The following is a 22161-nucleotide window of genomic DNA, read 5'->3' on the forward strand; positions in this document are numbered from 1 at the left end:
GGTATTTAAAATTAGCTATTTCAATGTGGCATTATTATTATACACACTGTATTATAGCTTGTTATATTGCTGTTATTTGTATCAACAAAATACTCATGTCACCGGTTTACTAAATTGTTGTGTTATAAATATTATAACTTATCAAGTCGCAAATTATTACTGTCTTAGGCAAATTAATGTATGTATACCATGAATGTATACGGTATAATAAATGAAATACACATGTCCATGAAATTGCATAAATGATTAGATTTACTTTACCATAACAATTGAAATACATATATGTAATACATATATAATGATAGTTGAAATACATAATTGAAATCCATGATAATGAAATACATATATTATACATTATATTAGTACGCTTTCGCAGTTCAAGACAATTTTGAGAAGTTGCCATTGGCAAACCTGGTATCTGGTGGGCTTTGCGCTTCTTTGCAGGAATTCGCCGCTTGTGTGTTTCGTTCTGCTAGGGCACTGTCAGTGTCAAAAATCCGGACTCCGTTTGTCAGTGTGCGACACGCCCCACCCCCGGTTCATTCATCAGGTGTATTAGGTGTCAAATCAAAGGCTCATTTCAATAAATTCATATTCATGCACATTAATAAATTTCTGTGTTATTTTCCTTCTAAAGAACCATGAATGAAATGACTAATCTAATCGTGTTCCAATGGTTAACTAGGTGACGTGAGTGTTTGTTATCCCAGTGGTGTTTTTGCTCTGTACGATTTTATCGGCATATTTGCCAGAAATGGCAGAAGACGAAATTCTTTTCGATGATGTTTATGAACTGTGTGAAATAATTGGGAAGTAAGTTTACGTATTAAAACTAAATAATTAGAACTAAAACAAAACCTCGGACCTTTGACCTTTCCAAGTAAACTTTAGGCTTGATTATGGGATACAGTAAACAAGTAGGCTAGCTCCAAGTTCAAAGTGCTTGGAACATTTAATTTAGTTTCTTCAATAAAATTCTAAAGTGTCTGGTAAACTGAAGTTGGTCGTCCCAATATGATATAAGTTTAACTAGTCAAATCAATTAAACAAATCATAGGGCTTAGGTATAAGAATGGTGCTAGTTATGCCACAGTATAGCCTTCTGTCTGGGCTGTGATTTCTAATACACAATACTCTCATGACTCCTCATATGATATAAGTTTTTAACTAAGCCTAGTCAAACAATTAAACACCTAGGTATAAGCATGGTGCTGGTTATGCCACAGTTATAGCCTTCTGTCTGGGCTGTGATTTCTACTCTCACGACTTTGAATATCTGATTTTCTCAGATTCAAAGCCAAGTCACACAAGCAAAATAGGCTAGGTACAGATAGCTTACACCTAAGTTACAGCTGGAAACCTGACAATAACTTAGGTATTTTTGGTTTGGCTAAGTTTGTTTATCGGTTGAATCGATACTTTAATGTTCAATAATAGGCGTGAAGTTGTACCTATATCAAAGTTTCACTAAATACCATAGGCCTACTTAAAATATTAATTACCCTTATACCTGCTCGTGAAAGTCTACACTACACTACCAATAGGCTTCTTTAGGCATACCATAGAATCATGTTATGGAATGAAATATCAATAATATTGTGTTTTACAATCAATGTTTATACTTTGTGTGATAGCCTATTTGGCCTAGTCTAAACCACCATAGAATAGAAGTCTTAAAACCCCTTCAGATAAGTAAGCCTAAAAAATGTTCAATACCAGTATCAAAAAAACAAAACTTCCATATCGGACTCCATCCTATTATCAATTCTTAGCCTACAATTGGTCCCGCAACTTATAGAAAGTTTGGTTTTTGGTTAGGCTAAGATTGGTTATCAATCCAATCAATACTTTTATGTTCAAGTAAGTTAAGTTTATGATGGAGTCGGGTATTTAAGTTTCGCTTTTAATCCAACATTCGTTTATAAACTCTTAAACTGGATTTTAACGAGCTAGGCCTAATTGCCTGTTAGCTTAAAAATCTAACATTTTCCATTGCCGGAACCGTTTACACATAGTTTTAGGCCTACCTAGAGTTTCTCAGCATTAGGCCTATCATATATGCTGAAATCCCTGGTGGTTGATAGGATTTGATCCTTAGACCTTGAGAACCAATGCCCCATGATTTAGGCCTACCACTAGACCAGCTCCCTGCCTGTATTTAGACATCAGAAAATTTCAATCAAAGTAGCTATTTTTATTCATCCCATTTCTTATTTTATGTAGCTATGTATTTTAAAATTGACAAGACCTATTGTATTTTGTAATTACTTAACGGTCAATAAAATGTCACATCATTTAGGCCTTCTGGGTTAACAGCTTCAACCACACAGTTTTTTGACAACAGTAGACTCCCTCTTATCCGGACTCCTTGGGACCGAGGCCAGTCCGGATAGCGGCTATTCCACTTAAAACGACACCCCCAAAAACTCGTTAAAACGGACCGTTTAAATGAATACCTACTGAATTTACAGTATTTGACTTAAATTTAGGAGAACATTGTATTTAGACACGTGATCACTGGTCTCAAATGTTTCCCACGAGAACGGTCGTTTCAGTACCACCCACTTCCTGCCGATCTACTCCGGTTAAACCGATGTGCTGATAAAAATTGTCCAGTTAAAGAGATCATTTCTGCCGAGTGTAGTCTGGTTAAACCGATGTCCGGTTAAAAGATATCGGATAAGAGGGAGTATACTGTAATGATAAGTATCATTCTGTCAGACGCTGCTAGTGATAGACATCTCATTTAGCCTAACTGTAAGCTTCAAGCTAGGCAGTTTTAGAAAAATAATCAGAGTTGAATTGAGCTACCAATATAGTTCGCTGATGTCAAGTACTCTACTGATTTTTGCCAAGTAAATCATGTCAAGTTTTTAATAAAGCAAAAAATTAAGGGGCAACTTATCATAACTTACGAGTTATGCGGTTGACGCTAACAGGAGATAATTTTGATTTTAAGTTTTTGTACTTTCATACAGGTTTAAGCTCAGGCTTCAAAAATTCATTGTTACAGAGGACGTATTATACGTTTAGGCCTATATATTTGAACCATCCAACTGATAATAAATCCATGAGAATATGTAATTTACAAAAGAAATAAAGAAACATAAAAAATTGCAAGTTTTTAAAAATGTATCTTGTTGCAACACTTTACTCTAGCCCTAGCCTATGTAGGCCTATCTGCCTAGGTGAATAAAGATTGTTTGATTGACCCATTGGTTTAGCACAAAATCAGCCGAGTGTGACTCCACTGCTTTTATGAAAATCAGCATAGCCATCCTATGAAATATAAATGTCACAGTAAAGACTCTGTATTTCATAGTTCAGGCTAATTAAGTTTATAAACTGCTGTTGTTTCAGGGGTCCTTTCAGTTTAGTAAGAAGATGTATTCATCGGCAGACAGGTCACCAGTTTGCTGTGAAGATCGTAGATGTTGCAAAGTTTACCTCGAGTCCGGGACTTAGCACCTCAGGTTTGTATTAACTAAACACTAAAATACCCTTAGATGTCAAACATCATCTCAGTTTTGGGTCTATTTATCTGTGATGGCTCCGTTTCATGCCACGTTTTTTTACGTGATAATGATTAAATGTTGCATTTATTATCTTGAGTAAAATTAATGTATATTATAAATTATTGTAAAATGGTTAATACCGTAATAAATAAATAAATGATTTTATATCTACTAAGCTATCTCCACTATCTTTTATCAGTGACTAGGCCTACTTATATTTCTTGTAGGCCTACTGTAAAAGTTCATGTTTTTTTTTACTAAACTCCCTTTTAAACATTTTTGTGGAAATGTTGCAGATTTGAAGAGGGAAGCTACAATATGTCACATGCTAAAGCATCCGCATATCGTAGAGCTGTTAGAGACATATAGCTCAGAAGGAATGCTCTACATGGTGTTTGAATAGTAAGTTGTTTTAATACATTACAGCCATCATGTTTTCAATGCTACCTAACCCTATAAGCTTTAACCGATCATATACTGGATGCAAGAGTAACAAACAAGATTTTGCTTACCTACAAGAAATTTTAAAGAGAACATACACTACAGGAACATCCTTCTCTACAGCTGAAGCCAGCAAATAATAAACTTAATTTTGATTGTGTATGATGGGTTTAACTTAGTTTGTTTTAACTTTGGTATTACAGTACTTGATTTTGGGGGAATTACAGTTGTATTATTTCAAATATAAGAGATTGTGTCATGACTAATGCACATACATTAGTATGTCAGATGGGTTCAATAATTTAGTTTAGTAGTTTCAACATTCAAAGTATATAACTCACGTTTGGTCGCAGTTACTTTCTTACTGAGTTTGAATGTTAACATAATGCTCAGTATTTGCTAGGATCATCTTTATTATTGTATCTTGATATGAGTGAGTAAGACTAAACTTGTTGTAATTTTCAGCATGGATGGATCTGACATCTGCTTTGAGATTGTGAGACGAGCGATGGCAGGTTTCGTCTACAGTGAGGCAGTAGCAAGGTAACATTATAAATGATTATTTTCGTCAGGAATTTTAATAATAATTCTATAGATAGTTGGTATTGTAGCAAGGAAAGGGCTAGATGCTTTTGTGTTTTTGTATACTGTTTGTATTTTCAAACGTTTAGGAAACCAACCCTGACCATTTCACTATGCTAACTTCAGTTGTCATTTTGTTAGATAATTTAATTAATTGATACCATTACAAAAGGCATTTGGATCCAGAATCCATCCATTCACAATGGAACCCTTAACATTTTGGTTTCATATGAGATTGGTGAATATTGTCAAAACCACCAAATTTCTGTCCTGGAGGCATGAGTTCAAATCTAGCTGATCACCAATAGCTAGTTAGCTAAAGTTTATAACATGACTCAAGCTATTTTTTAGCCCAACTCAAGCTGTAATTTCACTCATTTAGAGAAACAATTAGTAGGATGCCTCGGCAAAGAGAGCTGTCCTTGCATGAACCCTAGATCTGACGGTCATTTTATTCACCAGTGGCGGGTATATTTTGGCCCTTTTGTAGTGGTGCCATATATATCGCCATATAACAGTTATTTGTAAATATAAGTACACATATACAGGGTGTTTTTAAAAGAATGCCGGGATTTCAAACGGTTTTTGCTCGGGGACTATTCAAGATAATTACACGATTTAAACATCAAATTGAAGGGAAAAGAATAAAGTTTTTTTCTAATTCTTTCATACAATTCGGAATGATTTAATAAAACTCAGATTTTCATCAATCTTATATGAGCGTAAAACTGGCAAAGTCTGACGCTTAGAGCGATCGAAGGGTTTATCTGACGTCTTAACTGAATCTTTTTCGGCACAAAGACTCTATATTTTATAGATAACATCATAAAGAAACCAATTTAGGTGTGTTGAACTGAAGACTTCGTCGGGCAATCGATTTTTTCAGGCCTCTGATGCAGAATTGTCGGATTTCATCGACTAAGTCATCGCTTGTTTTTAGCCGGCCAGGTGAATGTCTTTTCAAAACACTTCAGTGCCACGAAACCCATTAAACCAGCGTCAAGTTTCGTTATCATAAAGTAGATTTAAATGTAGTTTAATTTAGCAATGGATATAAACTCTGCGAACTACATATTACAATCTGTGCCTTCTGTTGCGCCGTAAACGTCGTACTGGCGACTGGCGTCAGGCGTATCACAATAGCAGCCTATCACCCCGCACCTTTTTTATGCATGCCAAGGTCAAAGTTCCCTCCCTTGCTACACGGGAAACTTAACTTAGTTATTTTAGCTTCAATTTGACGTATAAAATGTTTAGTTACCGTACTTTGAATAGTATCCAAGAAATTACCTTTTAAAATCCCGCCATTCTTTTCAAAACACCCTGTATCTTCTGTTCAGTGATAAATGTAGAATAAAATGATATAAAAACAAATTCTAGCAATGTGTTTAGGCGTAATAGCAAAAGGCTTGCAAATTTTCGAATTATGCAAATTATAAATTTATAAAGCAACCCACAAGAAAACCACAAAATAATTTTTTACATATTTTATCTAAAAGTAAAGGTTGTGTGAAATATGATATATTCTACGTAGAAATATCAATGTTTTTTAAATACTCATAAAAATAAAAATAGAAATTCTACATACATAATATGTTCTTTTTTAAAAAACTACAAAATTTGTTAGTCATGTAGAAAATAATTGAAAGCATTAACAGGAAATAACTTTTGTACTGCATAATAGAAAAAAAAGATCTTTCTGAAAGTATATATGTAGTTGGATTCTAATATTTCTGAGTAATTTACGTCGGAATGTAAAATTTTGAAACTCTTTTTATAAAAACATAATTTTTATGACATTTTTAAAACCAAATAAAATTTTTACAATCTACCTCATAGATTCAGCAATTGTAGGGAATTTATTGTAGTTTCAGAATATTTGATAATATTGGATACAATTTAGTTTTCGATCGCCAAAAACAGCTGTTTTTGTTGTCAGGTGACCAAAACTTTCCACCAAAATATATTTTGAACTCTAGTTTTTCAAACTATGTTTCTTGCTACATAATACTCGCTCAATAAGGTTTCATACATGAACATGAATCCTCAGAATCTCATCTTTCTAATGATATAAGATTCATTGTGATTTAAAACGGTTTTCATATTTTAATAATAGAAAAACCTGACCCATGTTGTCTTGGTCGCTAATCGACCAGTGCCACTGAGGAGTTGCGTTTTAGTGGCCGATAATCGACCAACAACAGATCTAGGGTTAAACCTTTGACTATGGTTAAACTCTTCAATTATTCTCCCAAGTAGGTGTTTAGGGAAAATCTAAGTTATAACTACAATGAAAAACAAATTTAAACTACAAACCAAGTGACTGTATTTCTCATAAATATTTACAAGACATGGAACAAAATTAGACTAATAAAACAGACAGCTGATAATAAATAAACATTCATATCATGTAGCATATATTATAAATAACAAAAGGCAAGCATTTTCAACATAAACACATTCCTCTATCAAACCATTTGATTATTTGTTCATGGCAGCAAAGTGGTAGTAACAGAATCGCCTATGCGAATTATTCTGAATTATTCTCCCAATGCAGTGTTATTTTATCCCTTGAGTGACAGATTTCTCCCATGAACATTAATAAATAAAGATTATTAAGGTTTTATTGTTCCAAAATATTTAGGGATTAGGTTGCCTAATTAGGTGGTCAAAAAAGTAACATGGTCTGGATGCAAAAGTGAAATAATGATTCTGGAGTTATTTCGGTCAGTATGGAATGTTACATCTAATTTATGAATATTTTCTTTTGTCTGATTACCTTGCAACCTTTCTAAAACTAACTTATAATTATTGTTACTCATCAAAGCAGTGATACAATTAAGTAAAGGGTTATACCAGTTATACTGTACTTAAATATTATTTACTGGTTCAGTACTGGCTTTATAAATGGGCCCAGGGGCACAAGAGGTTATACATATGTTGGAGGCGCAAGGAAGACGAAATCCCCCACAAGGTGGAGAGGAGTGCAATACCTCTCAGGCCCAAAGCGCATCATATGCAAACCGTTGGCTTGTACTGGTTCGTCAAAATTTTTCAAAAAATATCACGGATCTCAACTCTATATTAGGCCCAGCGCACACGGTGTGACTGTTTTACAACAACTGTTGCAAACCAGTTGCGTCTGGAACCAGTTTACAACTGAAACAAAACTTCTGTCCGCACACGGTGTGACTGTTTTACAACGACAGTTGCGTCTATTGTGCAATCAGTGGAGTGCAAATTTAGTACAGTTACGTTGTTTTAAGGCCTTAAGTGTGCTTACTACGTCGGACTCAGACGAAGAAGACGTTATTAGCTATTATCAATACCGAAGACAGCGAAGAGTACTGAGAGAGCATTGGGTTCACCCTTATTTGAGTAAGAATGTTCGTACTAGGCTGTTTGTAGCAGCTAGAGCTATTTGGATAGGAAATTATAAACACTAAAAACACTATACGGCCGTCAAAATTCCACCAAAATACCACCAAACATCACAAAAACACCCCATGGTCTCGTGCAACTGAACTCTGCAACGCAACTGCAACGTCGGGCCCACGGTTGCATGTGACTGGTTTCAAACTTTTTTTGAAATCGCATACAACCAGTTGCGTTGTGTGCGCCTCCCCATTGCAATACATTGCCGAGGTCTCAAAACAGTTGCACGAGCAACTGGTTTGCAACGAAAGTTGTAAAACAGTCACACCGTGTGCGTTGGGCCTTAGAGTCCAGACAATGTATTTTTTGTTTGCCAAAATAATTGGTAGTCCAGAAATAGCAATCATTATTCAATTTACTTATCACTCATCGTTATGCTTTGATGTGATTATGACATACCCTGTATTAGAGCAAGGAAAGATTTGTTTGGACATATTAAAAAAGTACATAACACATTGTTTGTTAGAAAACGTTGTGTGCAGTTTGGTGGGACGGACTATCTGTTTGATTTACTTTCAACACCATTGCCATGTTATGAGGTACTTTTAATATACAACATCATAATTCTACTAGTCTGTTTTAAAGTCAAATAAATAATAAATTTTAAATAGGCTACATGTTTTACATACAACAGAAATGTCCTAAGATATTCTAGGGATTCTAAGGATCTCACTATTGATTTTAAAGCAATATTCCTGAGAGTCCTGATTAGGCTCCTGATGAATCATCTAAGTTCTAACCTTGTTAACAAAGTTGTTTCATCTTCGACGGGCCACTACAAATTTACTATTAAACACTGTCAAATATTTAAGATGGATGGTAGGCTATTGGTAATAAGTGGTTTGCCTTACTTGTACTAAAAGTCTAAAATGGCCATAAAAAGTTTATTTTAGCGAATTTCCCTATAGGGAAGTAGCTATTACCGTAGGTGGCACGGTAAGACCTAGACCCGGGACCGATTTACTTTTTCATTTTGATGTCCCCAGAGGCCAAAAACACCATTCGTTCAAATTGTTATATATGTATATATATATATATATATATATATAGACTTATATATATATATAGACTTATATATATATATATAGACTTATATATATATATATATATATATATATATATATATATACGTCCGTGAACAAAATAACTTGAGTAATTTTTGTCTGATTTTGATGAAATTTGGTTTAAAGGTGTAAAGCGGGATAAACTTGAATGAGTTCGCGAACCAGCATGATCGGACCATGGGAACGGGGCTTTACGGGGGGGTTTTATGGGGTAAAAATTGGTTTTTCACACTTTTGACCCTCAAAACACAAAATCCCCCAATTTCTCTTTGGACCTTTTTAAAGAGCTTAAAAAAACAATTAATTTAGTATATAAAAGTATATTTGTTCGGTTAATAGTAACGGAGAAAATTTAAAAAATTGTAAATTTAAAATTCCCATGTTATTCTTATGGAGAATATTGTCAAATGTTGTAGTTTGCTTGTTTATGGATATATTTTGTATTTTGATCAAATTTATTTATTTTGTACTAAGCTATCAATATTTTACAAAAAACACACTTTATTAGTTTCCTTGTAGCAGCAAACCTAGGTACTCGTTAAACCTAATGTTAAAATGATTAAGACGATGGTCATTAAAAGTAATTTTGAACTGCCATTTTGTTATTAATGCTCCGATTTCTGTTTTCTTTATGTTAATTGTTATGTTTCGTCAAGACCTGTAAAATGGTACCAAACTCGACCTTACTTGCTATTTAAAAATTTTGAGCAACCCCCTACCCCCACTGGAAGGGCAAAATTTTCAAAACTGACCATAATTATTATAGCCCTTCATATCCAAACAAGTTGCTGCAAACTGATTTCAAATATCTCAAACAGTTCAAAAGTTAAAGAGGGTGCAGGTTAATTTTTTTGCCACCCTCGTGGTTATTTGGATTTGAAACATTTTAGGGCGCCATTTTGTCATTAGTGGGCCGATTTTGGTTTTCTTTATGTCAACTTTTATGTTTCGTCAAGACCTGTAAAACGATACCAAACTCGACTATACTTGTCATTTGAAATTTTTGAGCTACCCCCTACCCCACTACCCCTAAGGGCAAAATTTTCAAAATTGACCATAATTATTGTAGCCCCTCATATCTAAAAAGGTTTCCGCAAACAGATTTAAAATATCTCAAATGGTTGAAAAGTTAAGGGGAGGGGTAAGTTACTTTTCAGCCACACCTTGTACAAACAACTATTTTATTATTAAAGTGATCAAACTTAAATAAGTTCTGCTAGCCAATGCAACATAAATCAAAGAGTTAACTCACATTTATGTGACATTGTGTTTTGCAAAATATTTTAAAATATTTTTACAAGTTATCTGGATTTGATCCTAACAATCAAAAGGTTACTGGTTTTGATCAGTAGCTTTATGATGGTTCGAAACTGGATCCAGCTGTTCCTGATCATTGGGTTTTTAAATAAATGATCCTGTGGCTAATGAAACAGCTGATCTTAGTCAATAACAATGCTACATAGATCTTTTTACACCATTCTTCACTCATCCTTCGCTCATATTCGGGTTAAAATAAAGACGCTCCTAGGTGGTGTCCTCAGCTCAACAATTGATAGTTAGATTTATTGTTAACAACTTTAACTTTGCTGAATATTATTTATAAAACTATAAAATTATTTAATAATGCATAACGTACAGGGTGGACTACTTAACTGTGCCCCCACTGGTATCTCAGTTAAACTATTAGATTTAAAGAAAACATTAAATGGAGAATTTTTAACTATTTTCTTATGACATTCATACTTGGTCCTAAACGAGTAAGTTTGGAGAGGAAATGCTAAGAGCAAATAAGAATTCAAATTGCATCTACATTCTAAAAAGATCATTCTAAAAAAGGATTCTATAAGAAATTTTAAAGCTAGACACCATATTTGAAAAAGTAGAATTAATGTCTTTGATCTTTTTAGAATTAATGCAATTTTAGGACTTAATTACTCTTAATTCTTCTTCCTTAAACTACTTGTTTAGGATTAACAAGATGTAGAATGTACACAGGAAGCCACTTTTTCCAAGGTGTAACAATATGTAGCTCCTATACATACAGAGCACATGTGCTTTGGAGAAAAATTTTAAGAATAAAAATGTTTCAAATTGCAATTACATTCTAAAACTATCTTAAAATACAAGGGGTTACATATAAAATTATAAAGTTAGCCGCCATATTGGAAAATGGTGGTCATTTTTAAAAAAGATGAATTTGTCAGGAAATTGTGATACCAACTAAAAAGTACACTTTTTCTTATGAATGGACCAGCAAAGTACCCGGGTGTCCTTCGTACGGGGTTGGCGTATAAGTATAAAAGACTTATTGCAGTTATACTCAGCTTTGCGTTTGCAATTGGAGAGGACACATTTTAAGAAGATTTGGTTTACTATATTTTACAGTATAAAATATAATATAGCACACCTACCATAGCCAATAATGTTCTACCACTACACCTAAACAAGAGATAAAAGTAAAGTTCTCACAGCTTTTTGTTGCCGCTTGTTTCAAATTAGCTGTTATCATAAATGCAAAAAGAATTAATAGTGCTCCACCCTGTTGGTAAGCCTTATAACGTTATAACCTTTTCACCACACTATGATGTTTTTGGCTGTATTACATACGTTAATTGGTGGCTGAATGTTATGTTTTGCTGGCCATGCCAGCTGTCATCGTAATTTGGGGACCGAGCAGGTTTTTACAGGCCGGGGCCGCAAAATCAGCTGTCCGCTTACTTACTTAAAACATTAATGCATTTTAAATACACAATCAAAATCCATAGCATTGCAATAGAATTGTGTTATTGTCACCGTTTCCTAGCAACTATTTCTTTTTATTTTTGCTGATTCCTCAAATTATTTCTTCACATAACCTTAAAGTTGTAGTTATGTTGACTATCAGTGTGCATTATTATTATAGTGGTGAATAGTGGTACCGGTAATAGCTTAAGTGTGGTGAAAAATAGCGTTCGTACCACGGACCGAAATGGTTTTGCAGCTCTCGCTCGATTTAAGTTCTCGACTTCGTCTCGAACTTAAAAACTATCTCGAGCCGGCAAAACCTCATTTTCGGCCCTAGGTACGAAATATACTATTTAATGCTGTTGAATAACAGGGTACCAACTTGTGTAGTTGAAACAGCTGGCAAAATTCTTTAACTCATTTTAAATATGAATACTCATAAGGTTATCATGGGACACTCTAGAGCCCCTTGGGTGGAGCCCAAAAGGATTTTTGAGTTAAGAATATGTCTATGTTAATCGGGAATGTGAGCTATCATATCATACCAAATTTCAACCCAACCCAAACAGTAGTTAATGTCTGATTGAACTTTAAACAAACAAACACAGCACACACTTTCACATTATAATATTAGTATGATACGCTTACCAGGTACAACCTGATAAGAGGTTAATATTGGATATTAATGGGTATTTTTAAGTGGGAGTCTCTGGTTTCTGAGGTAGATGAAAACTAAAAACTGCCACCATTTTGTATTGAGTTGAGACAGGGACCTCTAGTTTTTGCAGATATTCTTTTGAACTAATAGCCTTTGAAATGAGGAAATCTAGCCAGGTATGTACAGTAAATGGAAATTTGCTTAGTCTGCAGGTTTGCTGGGGCGGGGGTATTTTCTAAATCTATTAGTTTCTGAGATAGGCTATCAATGGTGACCCACAGTTAAGTTGTTCACTCTACATACTGCTGGGTAAGTTATTCTCAATGTCCAATGTAGGCTACCTTGTGCCAACAATTCCAAAGCATGATTGACACAATATTTTGACAGAACTATAGTACCACAGGTGGCACATTACACATTTCAATCTATTGTCATAGCAGTTGTCAAATACATTGAATACTCAACACACAACTTGATACATAACTTGACATGCAATGCAATATGAAAACAATTAAAATCTACTACAGGACATCATAACCAGAGTGAAGGGCAGACTCAAAACCATCCAAGTAAATGTTGATAAAACATAAATAGCCTATACTGGCCATATTTACTACAGCTTAAAGGCTATAATGGCTTTGTTTTCCGCAGTCACTACATGAGGCAGATTCTCGAGGCCCTCAGATATTGTCATGAGAACGACATTATCCACCGAGACATCAAGCCACACTGTGTGTTGTTGGCCAGCAAGGAGAACTCTGCACCTGTCAAGCTCGGGGGCTTCGGAGTCGCCATTCAACTTCAGGACGGGAAAGTTGTCAATGGAGGTAATTTGGTTGTTTGGTTGTTTTGGAAAATATTGTAGTGCATTTAAAATCTTCTAGAGTTGATGGTAAATGATTCTTGTGAATTTCCGTACAACATAAATATGAGTGTTTTGCTGGAAGCATACACCTACAATTATCTTTATTTAGGTTATATTAATTAATATGAGAATAAATATAGTCATAACACTAATAAAACAAAACTTTATAAGCAGTTGTTAGGATTAAAGTAATAATTGTATTTTCTGTTATTTTACCTGCAAAGGAAATTATTAATGGTCTTGATGACTACATACGAGAAAATGATAGCTTGTCTGAGCAGTAAGTGTTTTTTTTTTATTGCTGGAGACATTGTTTGAATATTTTTCAAGAAAGCTGAGCAAACCAGACTTGAGGCACTTAAATTATCTCTTAACATTTTGTTTGACCTATAAATTCCATTCCTTGTGCTGAAACTGAAAAACATTAAACTAGCCTATGAGCTTCTACAGGTTGAACAACATTACCGGTAGGCCTACTAATAATTGTCAACTGAAACACTGAAACCAATTAAATCTAAAAGAAACAAATGAGTATAGTTTGCAATAAATAATTATATTAAGTTTTGGTTTTGTAAGCCTAATTTGTCAAAGTTGCAACCACAAATAAAAATAATTGTATTCTTATTCATAACTTACAGAGTTTTTTAATGACACAAAAGTGCACCAACGTCTCAAAATTGTTGGACATTGCTATTTTACCTAACAGTGAAAACTTGGGTTTTTTTTAAATAATTAAATGTGTTCAAAGTATTTTTAATTTTTATTGCTGTTAACTGCTCTAGATTAAATAATTACTGACATTAACCATGGGATTAGTAGGTTAGATAGTATTTATCAGAAATGGAAGATAAATAGGCCTACACCAAAGTTAGCCTTCACACTAGATAAGTTCAAATAACTGTTATCAATTTTTTTACAAGAAGGTTAAATATACACTGTCATTCATTAATTCAGTTTGTGGCGTTAAAGGTTTTATTTTCTTTAACTTAAATGTTAACAAATAATTAATTTCTTTATTTAGTCAAAACATTTGTGGAAGTAAGAGAAAAAAACTCCTAAAGGCCCAATCATACGAGGAATAGTACTGTATTGTAGTATTGTGCCTACCAAGTGGAACAAGCTGGTAACCTTTTGCTATTGTTTTGCATTTGCTGTAAATGTCATTCCCTGGCATTTCTTGCCTTTGTTTGGAATATCAGTTAAAATTCTGTATATTTTTATGTAGCAATGTCAGATAATCAACATTCTACCTTACAATGTATTGCAAATGGAAACCGTGAATATATATTGAACTATTTATGTGTTGTCCGCAAGCTAATACTCTTGCAGCTCAAATACTTTAATTCAGTCATGCACAGCGACAGCATTGAGTATACACCTACTCAATGTAGGTGTATACTCAAATGCGACAGCTTGCAACATGGTTGCATCAAGTATTCTTCAGAATGTTTACCAGCAAACTTGAACATTTATTGGTTCAGATACTCTAACACCAAAGTGGCTTGTGCTAGGCTGGTACTTCAAATTGAAGATTTAGATGACAGTCTAGCTTCCTTGAAGTTACAAAACCATGTACGGCAAAGACAGAACAAGGATTTTACTCCTAAGTGTGATGTAATTGTAATCTAGGGGATAGGAAGGATGGAAGCATCATGGAATGCTGAACAAACTATAGTAGAAACCAGACAATGGAACAGTACTGTAGTTGTAGATAGTCCTAGGTAACCTATACAGCATGAGTGAGTTATTGTCATGGATGTTTCCAGTTAAACGTGATTGGAAATATGGTTGTCTGTTATATTTGAAGTTTCACATTATGGAGTGTCCCTAAGCACAAAAATGGTTACATTTTCTTAGCGTAACTTACCTGAGCTAGGTCATTACATTTTGGTTTGGTAATTAAAATGGTTGCAGCTAAAAAAATGGGTAGTAAAAGTGTTCAAATTAAATATTGGTTTTGTAGAACTATGATTTTTGTCATGATAAAAAAAACCTTATTCATATTTTATAACTTTTTTACAAAGAATTTGGTATAAGTCAGTGTTTTGAAATATTAATGTGATACATTGGTTGAAGAGTCTTCTTCACCCCTGCGAAAACAATAAAAACATGCCTTGGACGTCCCTCGCTCCAGAGGGCATGTGTAAAGATATAATGTTAAAACCTTTTTCCCTTACAGATTAATGTTGGTTCTAGGGCCCTCATACATGATATATCCAAGAAAATCAATAGTATAAGCACAAACAAATCTTAAAGTAATGTAAATTGAGTCACTTTTAAACACTTATAAAACTAATTATTTTTTTCATTTTCAACCTTTTGAGGTATAAGAGCTATAATATAACTATTCAACTACATTGATACCAAATTTCAAGAACATCTGTTGAAAAACGGCCTCCGAAACGGTGGATGAAATTAACATGTTTTGTCGGAGGCTACTAGCCTTTTACAAAACTTGGCTCAGGCGGCAGATGAATCACCGACGTGTCTATTTAATAGTTGTGTGTTTACAATGTTTTCATAACGGCGCGCATAATGACCCCGCGCTACCCTCCCGTCTACAACACCTTCCCCCCAAGGCCATATCCCCAATACGCAGGGTGATGAAGACTCTTAATTTGTAACAGTCCACAACAAAATCTCTCTGTTGAATGTTTATTTTTATATCTTTTCCTCTTTCCAATGTAAAATTGTTTAATACTTTTGTTACATGTTTAAAAACTTTGCATCTGTTTCAATCGAGTGTTTATTGATGTATTTGTTTGGACAGAGAGTTTTGTATCAATGTCTCGGCCCAATCTTAGCCCCCAAGGCCAGCTTTATCTCAGTTCCGATCGAGAGGGTAAGGCGCCGTAATGTGTGGTGATTTTTGTGTTTTTTTATTAACAAACTAAACGCTTGGTTTGAAACTTGTTAGTCCCTATCACCTAAATTGCAGTATTGTAGTTGTAAATGTAACCAACAAAAATCAATAATTCTAAAAAGAAATGCCCAAAACTTTCATAATGTTTTTATGATCAAAGTTAAGCGCTGTTTATACTGATAAAAAATTAAGTTTGATTTGTAGTAATAAAAGTCATCTAAAAAAATTAATTGTGATATAAATTATATATATATACCAAGGTACTTAACCTGTAGTTTTGTGATAAACCATTTTACATTTTGTTATTTTGATGGAACTTGTTACATAATAATTGTAGATTATAGCTAATCCATTTAGTTAAAGATGAAACCAAACATTTTGAAATCCAAGTTATTTTATCCAAGGTTTGGAACTCTTACAATAAATCCAGTTTCCAATTTAGCCTAGCTTTTTAAGAGATTGTATTCTCTCACTTATTCAAAAACTCATGAACCAAGAGAGATATGTAGCAATGATACATATTTTAATCGTAATTTTTAAAAAGTAAAACTGCGGATAAGGCAAGTCTTATCGGTCTTAAAAAATTAAAACTATGTGTATATTGTTTATGTTTAGTTGTAAATAGTTTTCCGTCTCTCTGTAGTAAAGACATAACTTAACTAATTAATCCTTATGAACATTTTATTTATATAAAAAAATTAAAAAATTACTTGGTGATGAATAGCAAGTTTTGAACCAGCACGTTCACCGATTTGTATCTAGCGAATTTTACTACTACTCACTGAGTGTTTCTCTTTTTAGCACCTAACTGTCTTTCACTCGATCACCTACCAGATTTGGAGAAAATAGAGGCAGCTGACAGTAATGGTATTCACTAACTTATTTCACTCTATGCTCAGCAAGCTTGGCATGGTTAGATCTTTATGATTTTTTTTTTAGTGAGCTTTATAGTTTTGTTTTTGCGTAGTCACGCTATATTTAGAGCAGTGTGGTAAATCTGTTAGTAAATAGATGATTTAGTACGTAATAGTACTTGCGATGGATATATTTTTGTTTAAAACACAGGTTTTTACTAGAATGAGTCGGTTCTCGATATCATCGATACTTGGACATTGGTATCAGTATGGAAAACCAATCGTCAAAAGTGGATTCCAATACCCAACACGTCTGCAAAGATCACGTGATCGGTAAACTACTGTTATTGCCGCAATCACCCAAGACAGATGACATTAGAACGCAGAATCGATGATGATGTCTATTGGGTCGCTAGAGATGATCAGAAATTTGTCGCGATCGGGGAAGACGATGATGATGATGACTACATGACTCTGGGAGATGCTCATGATTTTGTCGCGATCAGGCAAAATGAAGATGACGTTTTCATAAGCACAGGTATCGATGATGATGTTTATTCCACCTTATTATTACTGGAGATGATTAGAATTTTGCTGCGATCGTGGGAGATGTTCGTAACGTTTCCGTGACCATGGGAGACGATGATGGTGTTTCCCTTACCGCTGAGTGATAATTAGGTTTTTGCCTCAACAGCCAAATACAGTGATGATGTTTCCGTGGTTGAGGAAGACATTCAGATTTTAAGGAAGATATTCAGAAGACGTGGAAGATGTCTCCTCGACCACAGTAGATGATCATGATATTACCTCGAGTTCGATTTGACTGAAAATATCAGGCTGGCACACCTCTAGTTTTTGTTGTTGTTGTTAGATCTTCATTTACTCTTGATATGGTAGTTATTTAATACGTTTAGAAGGGTTTACTCTTAAATTGTCTGGTTAGAATTTTTCATGCTGCATTAATTCTTTTCTTTTGACAAACATACACCTCAAAAATACTTTATATGGAAGTACATAAAGACAGGGGTTGGTCTAGTACAACCAATTAATTTAGAAAATTTGGCAAAACCTAAAAAAATGGTATTGGTATCGAGCATTTAGATTTGACTTTTCAGTTATTGGTATCAAGAAGTGATAGATTTTGGTATCAACACATCACTAGTTTTTACCGAACTATAGGCCTACTACATGTAATATCAACGAAATCTGGAATGTTTTCTTCTAGGCATGTGCCTAGGGGCAGCACTGTTTGATGTTGATGGCGCCAAAGCATTGGGAGAATTTAGGGCGGGTCAAGAAAAAGCAGTTTAAAAAATTACTTATCTTCTCTCCTTATCTACATTTTAAATCGTAACAAGCGTGTGAAAGTATGTTTACCAATGAATGTACCATCGTCATTGAAGGGTTTGGAGAAGGAAAGAGAGGTTAGTTGGATCGGACGTTGGCTGACATCAAATGAATGGCAGTTAGAGATGGAAATTATACTTTTACATTACAATTAGCCTATAGTCAGGGATGTTTTTGCTTTTCCGTAGTAGGTGAAATAATACTATTATGGTTGTCTCCTATTACTTTCTTATCCAGTGTATTTCAGGTGGTCGCTGTCAAAAGAAAGACACAATCACGGAAACATTATCATTGTCATCCCCAATCGCGGCAAAATCCCAAATTTCCCCTGCGGTCCTATGGTGATTATCATAATCTCTCACGGTTATGAAAACGTTATTATCGTCTCAATTAGTATCATTGTAGGCCTACAGGGTGAGGCAATGAAAGCACCCCAATTTATAAGCTGTACAAACTCAATAATATTCACCCTATAGATATAAATAGCACATCAAAACACAGCTTATCTTTTGCAATTTTAACTTTACAAAGTCATTTTTCCATTTCTTGAGAACAAAATCCTGCAAGTGACGTCCTTGTCCTACATTCCTTTTAAGGCACTTGAAAACTCCATTAAATACTCCTCCAGCATTTCTTCAGGTTCACTTTAGTTTTTGGACGATTCTAAGCTTCAGTTCAAGCAAATCTGTGGGGCGACTTTGAAAAACCTCAAACTTAAAGTAATTGGAACAGCGCCATGTTGACCAAGGATGGAATGTGGTCCAAACAATCTCTGGGTTTTTGCACAAGAATCACTATTTTTTAAATAGGTTTCCACATCAAAATCTCAGTATTAATATTAATAGCCTCAGGCATAATATTTACTAAAATGGCATAGTTTATTGATGTTATAAGCACAGCTGACCATTCGTTGTTGCAACAATTAACATGTGACAGCTAAAACAAATTGTGGCGTTCTCATTGCCCCACCCTGTACAAGTATGTATCTGTTAATTCAAGTTTTGTCTGGGATTTTTTTTTGCAAAGTTTTTTTTGTTTGTTTCGTTTTAAAAACTATGAAACTCTTGATTGTCGTGTAGTACACAGTATAGTTCAGCGTACTCAAGTGTACACAACTCAAATACACTTTCAAGAAAAGGGACGTTTATCATTGATCACCAGTAGAAAACTTGATGTTTTCAACAAATATTTTCTTGAACTAAAATTTAAATTGTAACTAGCCAGAGTTCTTTAGTTCAGCGCTTAACATTTTAAAAAATAAAGAACGACAAAGGAATTATATCCAATTTACTCCTATGCTCTCAAAGTTAGTTTCATTTCAGTAAATGGCATGGTTTTTTATCAGTTTACCAACACTTGAAATAACTGTTTAGCACGGTATTTAAATGCAAATTTATTTTTGCTGCTTGTTGTGGACTGAAACATAGCCAAAGGCATACAATGTTAATTGAGTGCACTACTTATGATTTTGTATCATTGTGTTGAATTGGCATTAGCAATGTGACAATGGCAAATATGTTGTCACTGAACTGGAAATTAAAAAAGTGTCGAGATTTCAGAATCTAAAATTATTTCCTAAAACTTGAAGATAATACAGAAATAACTGCAAGGTGCGGTTTTCTCCAGAAATATCAACTGTTTTAGTAAACCCTAAAAATAATTTAATCCAGATTACAACCTAAATGCAGGTTAAATATAAGCAGTAAAAAACATACAAATAATGTATTATTTAATTTTTTCCAATAAGTGTCTACCTTTAATCAATGTTTTATTTGTTAATTAGTATTGAAACATTCACGGAAACCAAGTTTTCAGATTCGTATATGTTCAAATATTACGTTAACAAATGCTTGACTTTACCTGTACTAAGCCATTGAGAGTGAAAAATGTCCTTGAACCTTTTGAGTTGACTGTTAATTTATGATCCCCTAGACTCAAGGTATTCAAATCTGAATGCAATTTGATCCAAACTGATTACTGCACGTAAGTTGTATATTCTGCTGATGTCACGAATACTAGAAAAATACCGGTATGGATCATAAACATAAACAAATGACGTTTTTGGCCCGAAAATAAACATTATTTAACATTGCTTAAATGGAACTGCCAAAACATATGTTCAATGCTAATATAGGATTCGGGTCAACAACGTCATTTGTTTATGTTTATGATCCATACTGGTATTTTTCTAGTATTCGTGGCTGATGTATATAGAAGAACTAATTTCTCTTAAAAGCCTTTACCCTCTTAAGAGTATTGTTTATTTGTGCATTGTTTTTAAAACAATAACTGATCATCATACATACCTAACTTATGGAGTTCATAGTTTATAAAGTCTACCACAGGCTGAGGCTCTAGCCGGAACCAATTATCAGAAAGAATTAAGGAAGGGGAATTTTTTATGGTACGGATGAACTATCATAATTTTTCCTGGTATGTGAAAGAAAACCCCTTGTCAATTATAATTTTGTTGAGTTTTCTGGTTATTTGCATTTTGTAAACAATAATTTGTATCAGTTAGGATGTGAATGTTTTACAGTTTCACCAATTAAGTGTAATACAATTAATTCATGGAAATGTACAGGCCTCTGCACAACCTTCTTTAAGAAGCACATGATTTATTAAGTCATTGACACAATTTCACATAATTCACTAATGGTGGTGGATAATTATATATTGTGTTGTACAAGTTGTTTATTATTTCTTAGTAATGCTAAGTGGCAAGTGTACAGTAGACTACTGATTATTTATGATAATGAGTGTTTGAGTGATCGTCGATAACCGAAATCCTAGATAAAGCAAACCTTTCCTTAAGTGCCTGGGAAGTAACTGACATTGACTGAATGCAAGGTAGTAAAATAAATGTTAATGTGCACTGTAGATACCTTTTAAATTTGTTCCAAACTCTTTTTTTTACAAAACAAACAATATTGGAGAGCCTTTGTTCAGAAAAAAATTTAAACACACACAAAACCTTTTATCATCTTGTTGGTTGTAATCTGAGACTAGTCAGCAAAGTAAACTCTATAGTCTGACCACAAGATTGGCCTCCTAACGCTTAACATCTTGGTCATTGCTGTACAACGTATATAACTTGCAAAGTATATTTTTATTTAAAGTTTTTGCAACCGTGATTAATCTTCAATTCATGGACAATCGGGAGTCTACTGTTTATAACAATATAATCCTATATTGATTACGAATGCATTGAAACTACACCTATAACCCATTGCCGAATCAAATAAAATATAATCAAAAGTTCTTCATTTATTTCATGCACATTGGTACATATAAATAGTATTAATCAATTACATTTAAGATACATCAGTTTTCAAACCTTAACTATTTAACACAGTTTGTCCTCATATACAGTTCTGTTGTGAACAAAAGTGGAAAAACTTGTCTAAGAATAAATTGGTTTGTTTATTAATTTATTATTAATTCTTTGAGTTTGTTCTAAAATGTTTAATATTATTTTCAAACTTTATCTTTTTTGGTAAATACATAAAAACATTTCTTTCCCGAATACGTTGTTTTTTCTCGTAAATTTTTAATCTATAATGAGTTGAGATTATTTAATTTTTATGTCTTGTATTATACTTGTGGTGTTTGGAAGATTTAGAAATTAGTATGCAGTCATAGATGTGTTGTCCATAAACTGTGGGTATCTTAAGATTTACAAAGTGTTCCTCTTTCGCTGATTGATCATAATTTAGTTTAAGAATATTTTTTGTTCTGTTTTTTGTTGTTTTAAGATACTGTCCAAATTTATTTTCTGCGTTGCTTCAAAAAGACACAACCCAAAACTTATGT

The 22161-nt window shown here is 33.8% G+C and overlaps 1 protein-coding gene across 14 annotated transcripts in view; it reads left to right on the forward strand.

Annotated features, from left to right (window-relative positions):
* The first annotated feature begins 508 nt into the window (after positions 1-508).
* LOC128988473 (peripheral plasma membrane protein CASK) overlaps positions 509-22161 on the forward strand; it is a 266450-nt gene continuing 244797 nt past the window's right edge. For 11 of the 14 annotated variants that reach the window (XM_054409787.1, XM_054409795.1, XM_054409789.1 and 8 more), the window contains exons 1-7: positions 509-813; positions 3361-3473; positions 3812-3917; positions 4422-4499; positions 13071-13246; positions 16055-16126; positions 16949-17014. In XM_054409787.1, the coding sequence (XP_054265762.1) occupies positions 755-813; positions 3361-3473; positions 3812-3917; positions 4422-4499; positions 13071-13246; positions 16055-16126; positions 16949-17014 (670 nt within the window). In that variant the 5' untranslated portion in view covers positions 509-754. The remainder of the gene's footprint in view (positions 814-3360; positions 3474-3811; positions 3918-4421; positions 4500-13070; positions 13247-16054; positions 16127-16948; positions 17015-22161) is intronic. The other 3 variants (XM_054409796.1, XM_054409797.1, XM_054409801.1) reach the window with 3 other exon arrangements.

This window comes from Macrosteles quadrilineatus, unplaced genomic scaffold (genome assembly GCF_028750875.1).
Source record: "Macrosteles quadrilineatus isolate MER2022 unplaced genomic scaffold, UCM_ALF_1.0 Scaffold_3__2_contigs__length_128488019, whole genome shotgun sequence".
Classification (NCBI taxonomy): domain Eukaryota; kingdom Metazoa; phylum Arthropoda; class Insecta; order Hemiptera; family Cicadellidae; genus Macrosteles; species Macrosteles quadrilineatus.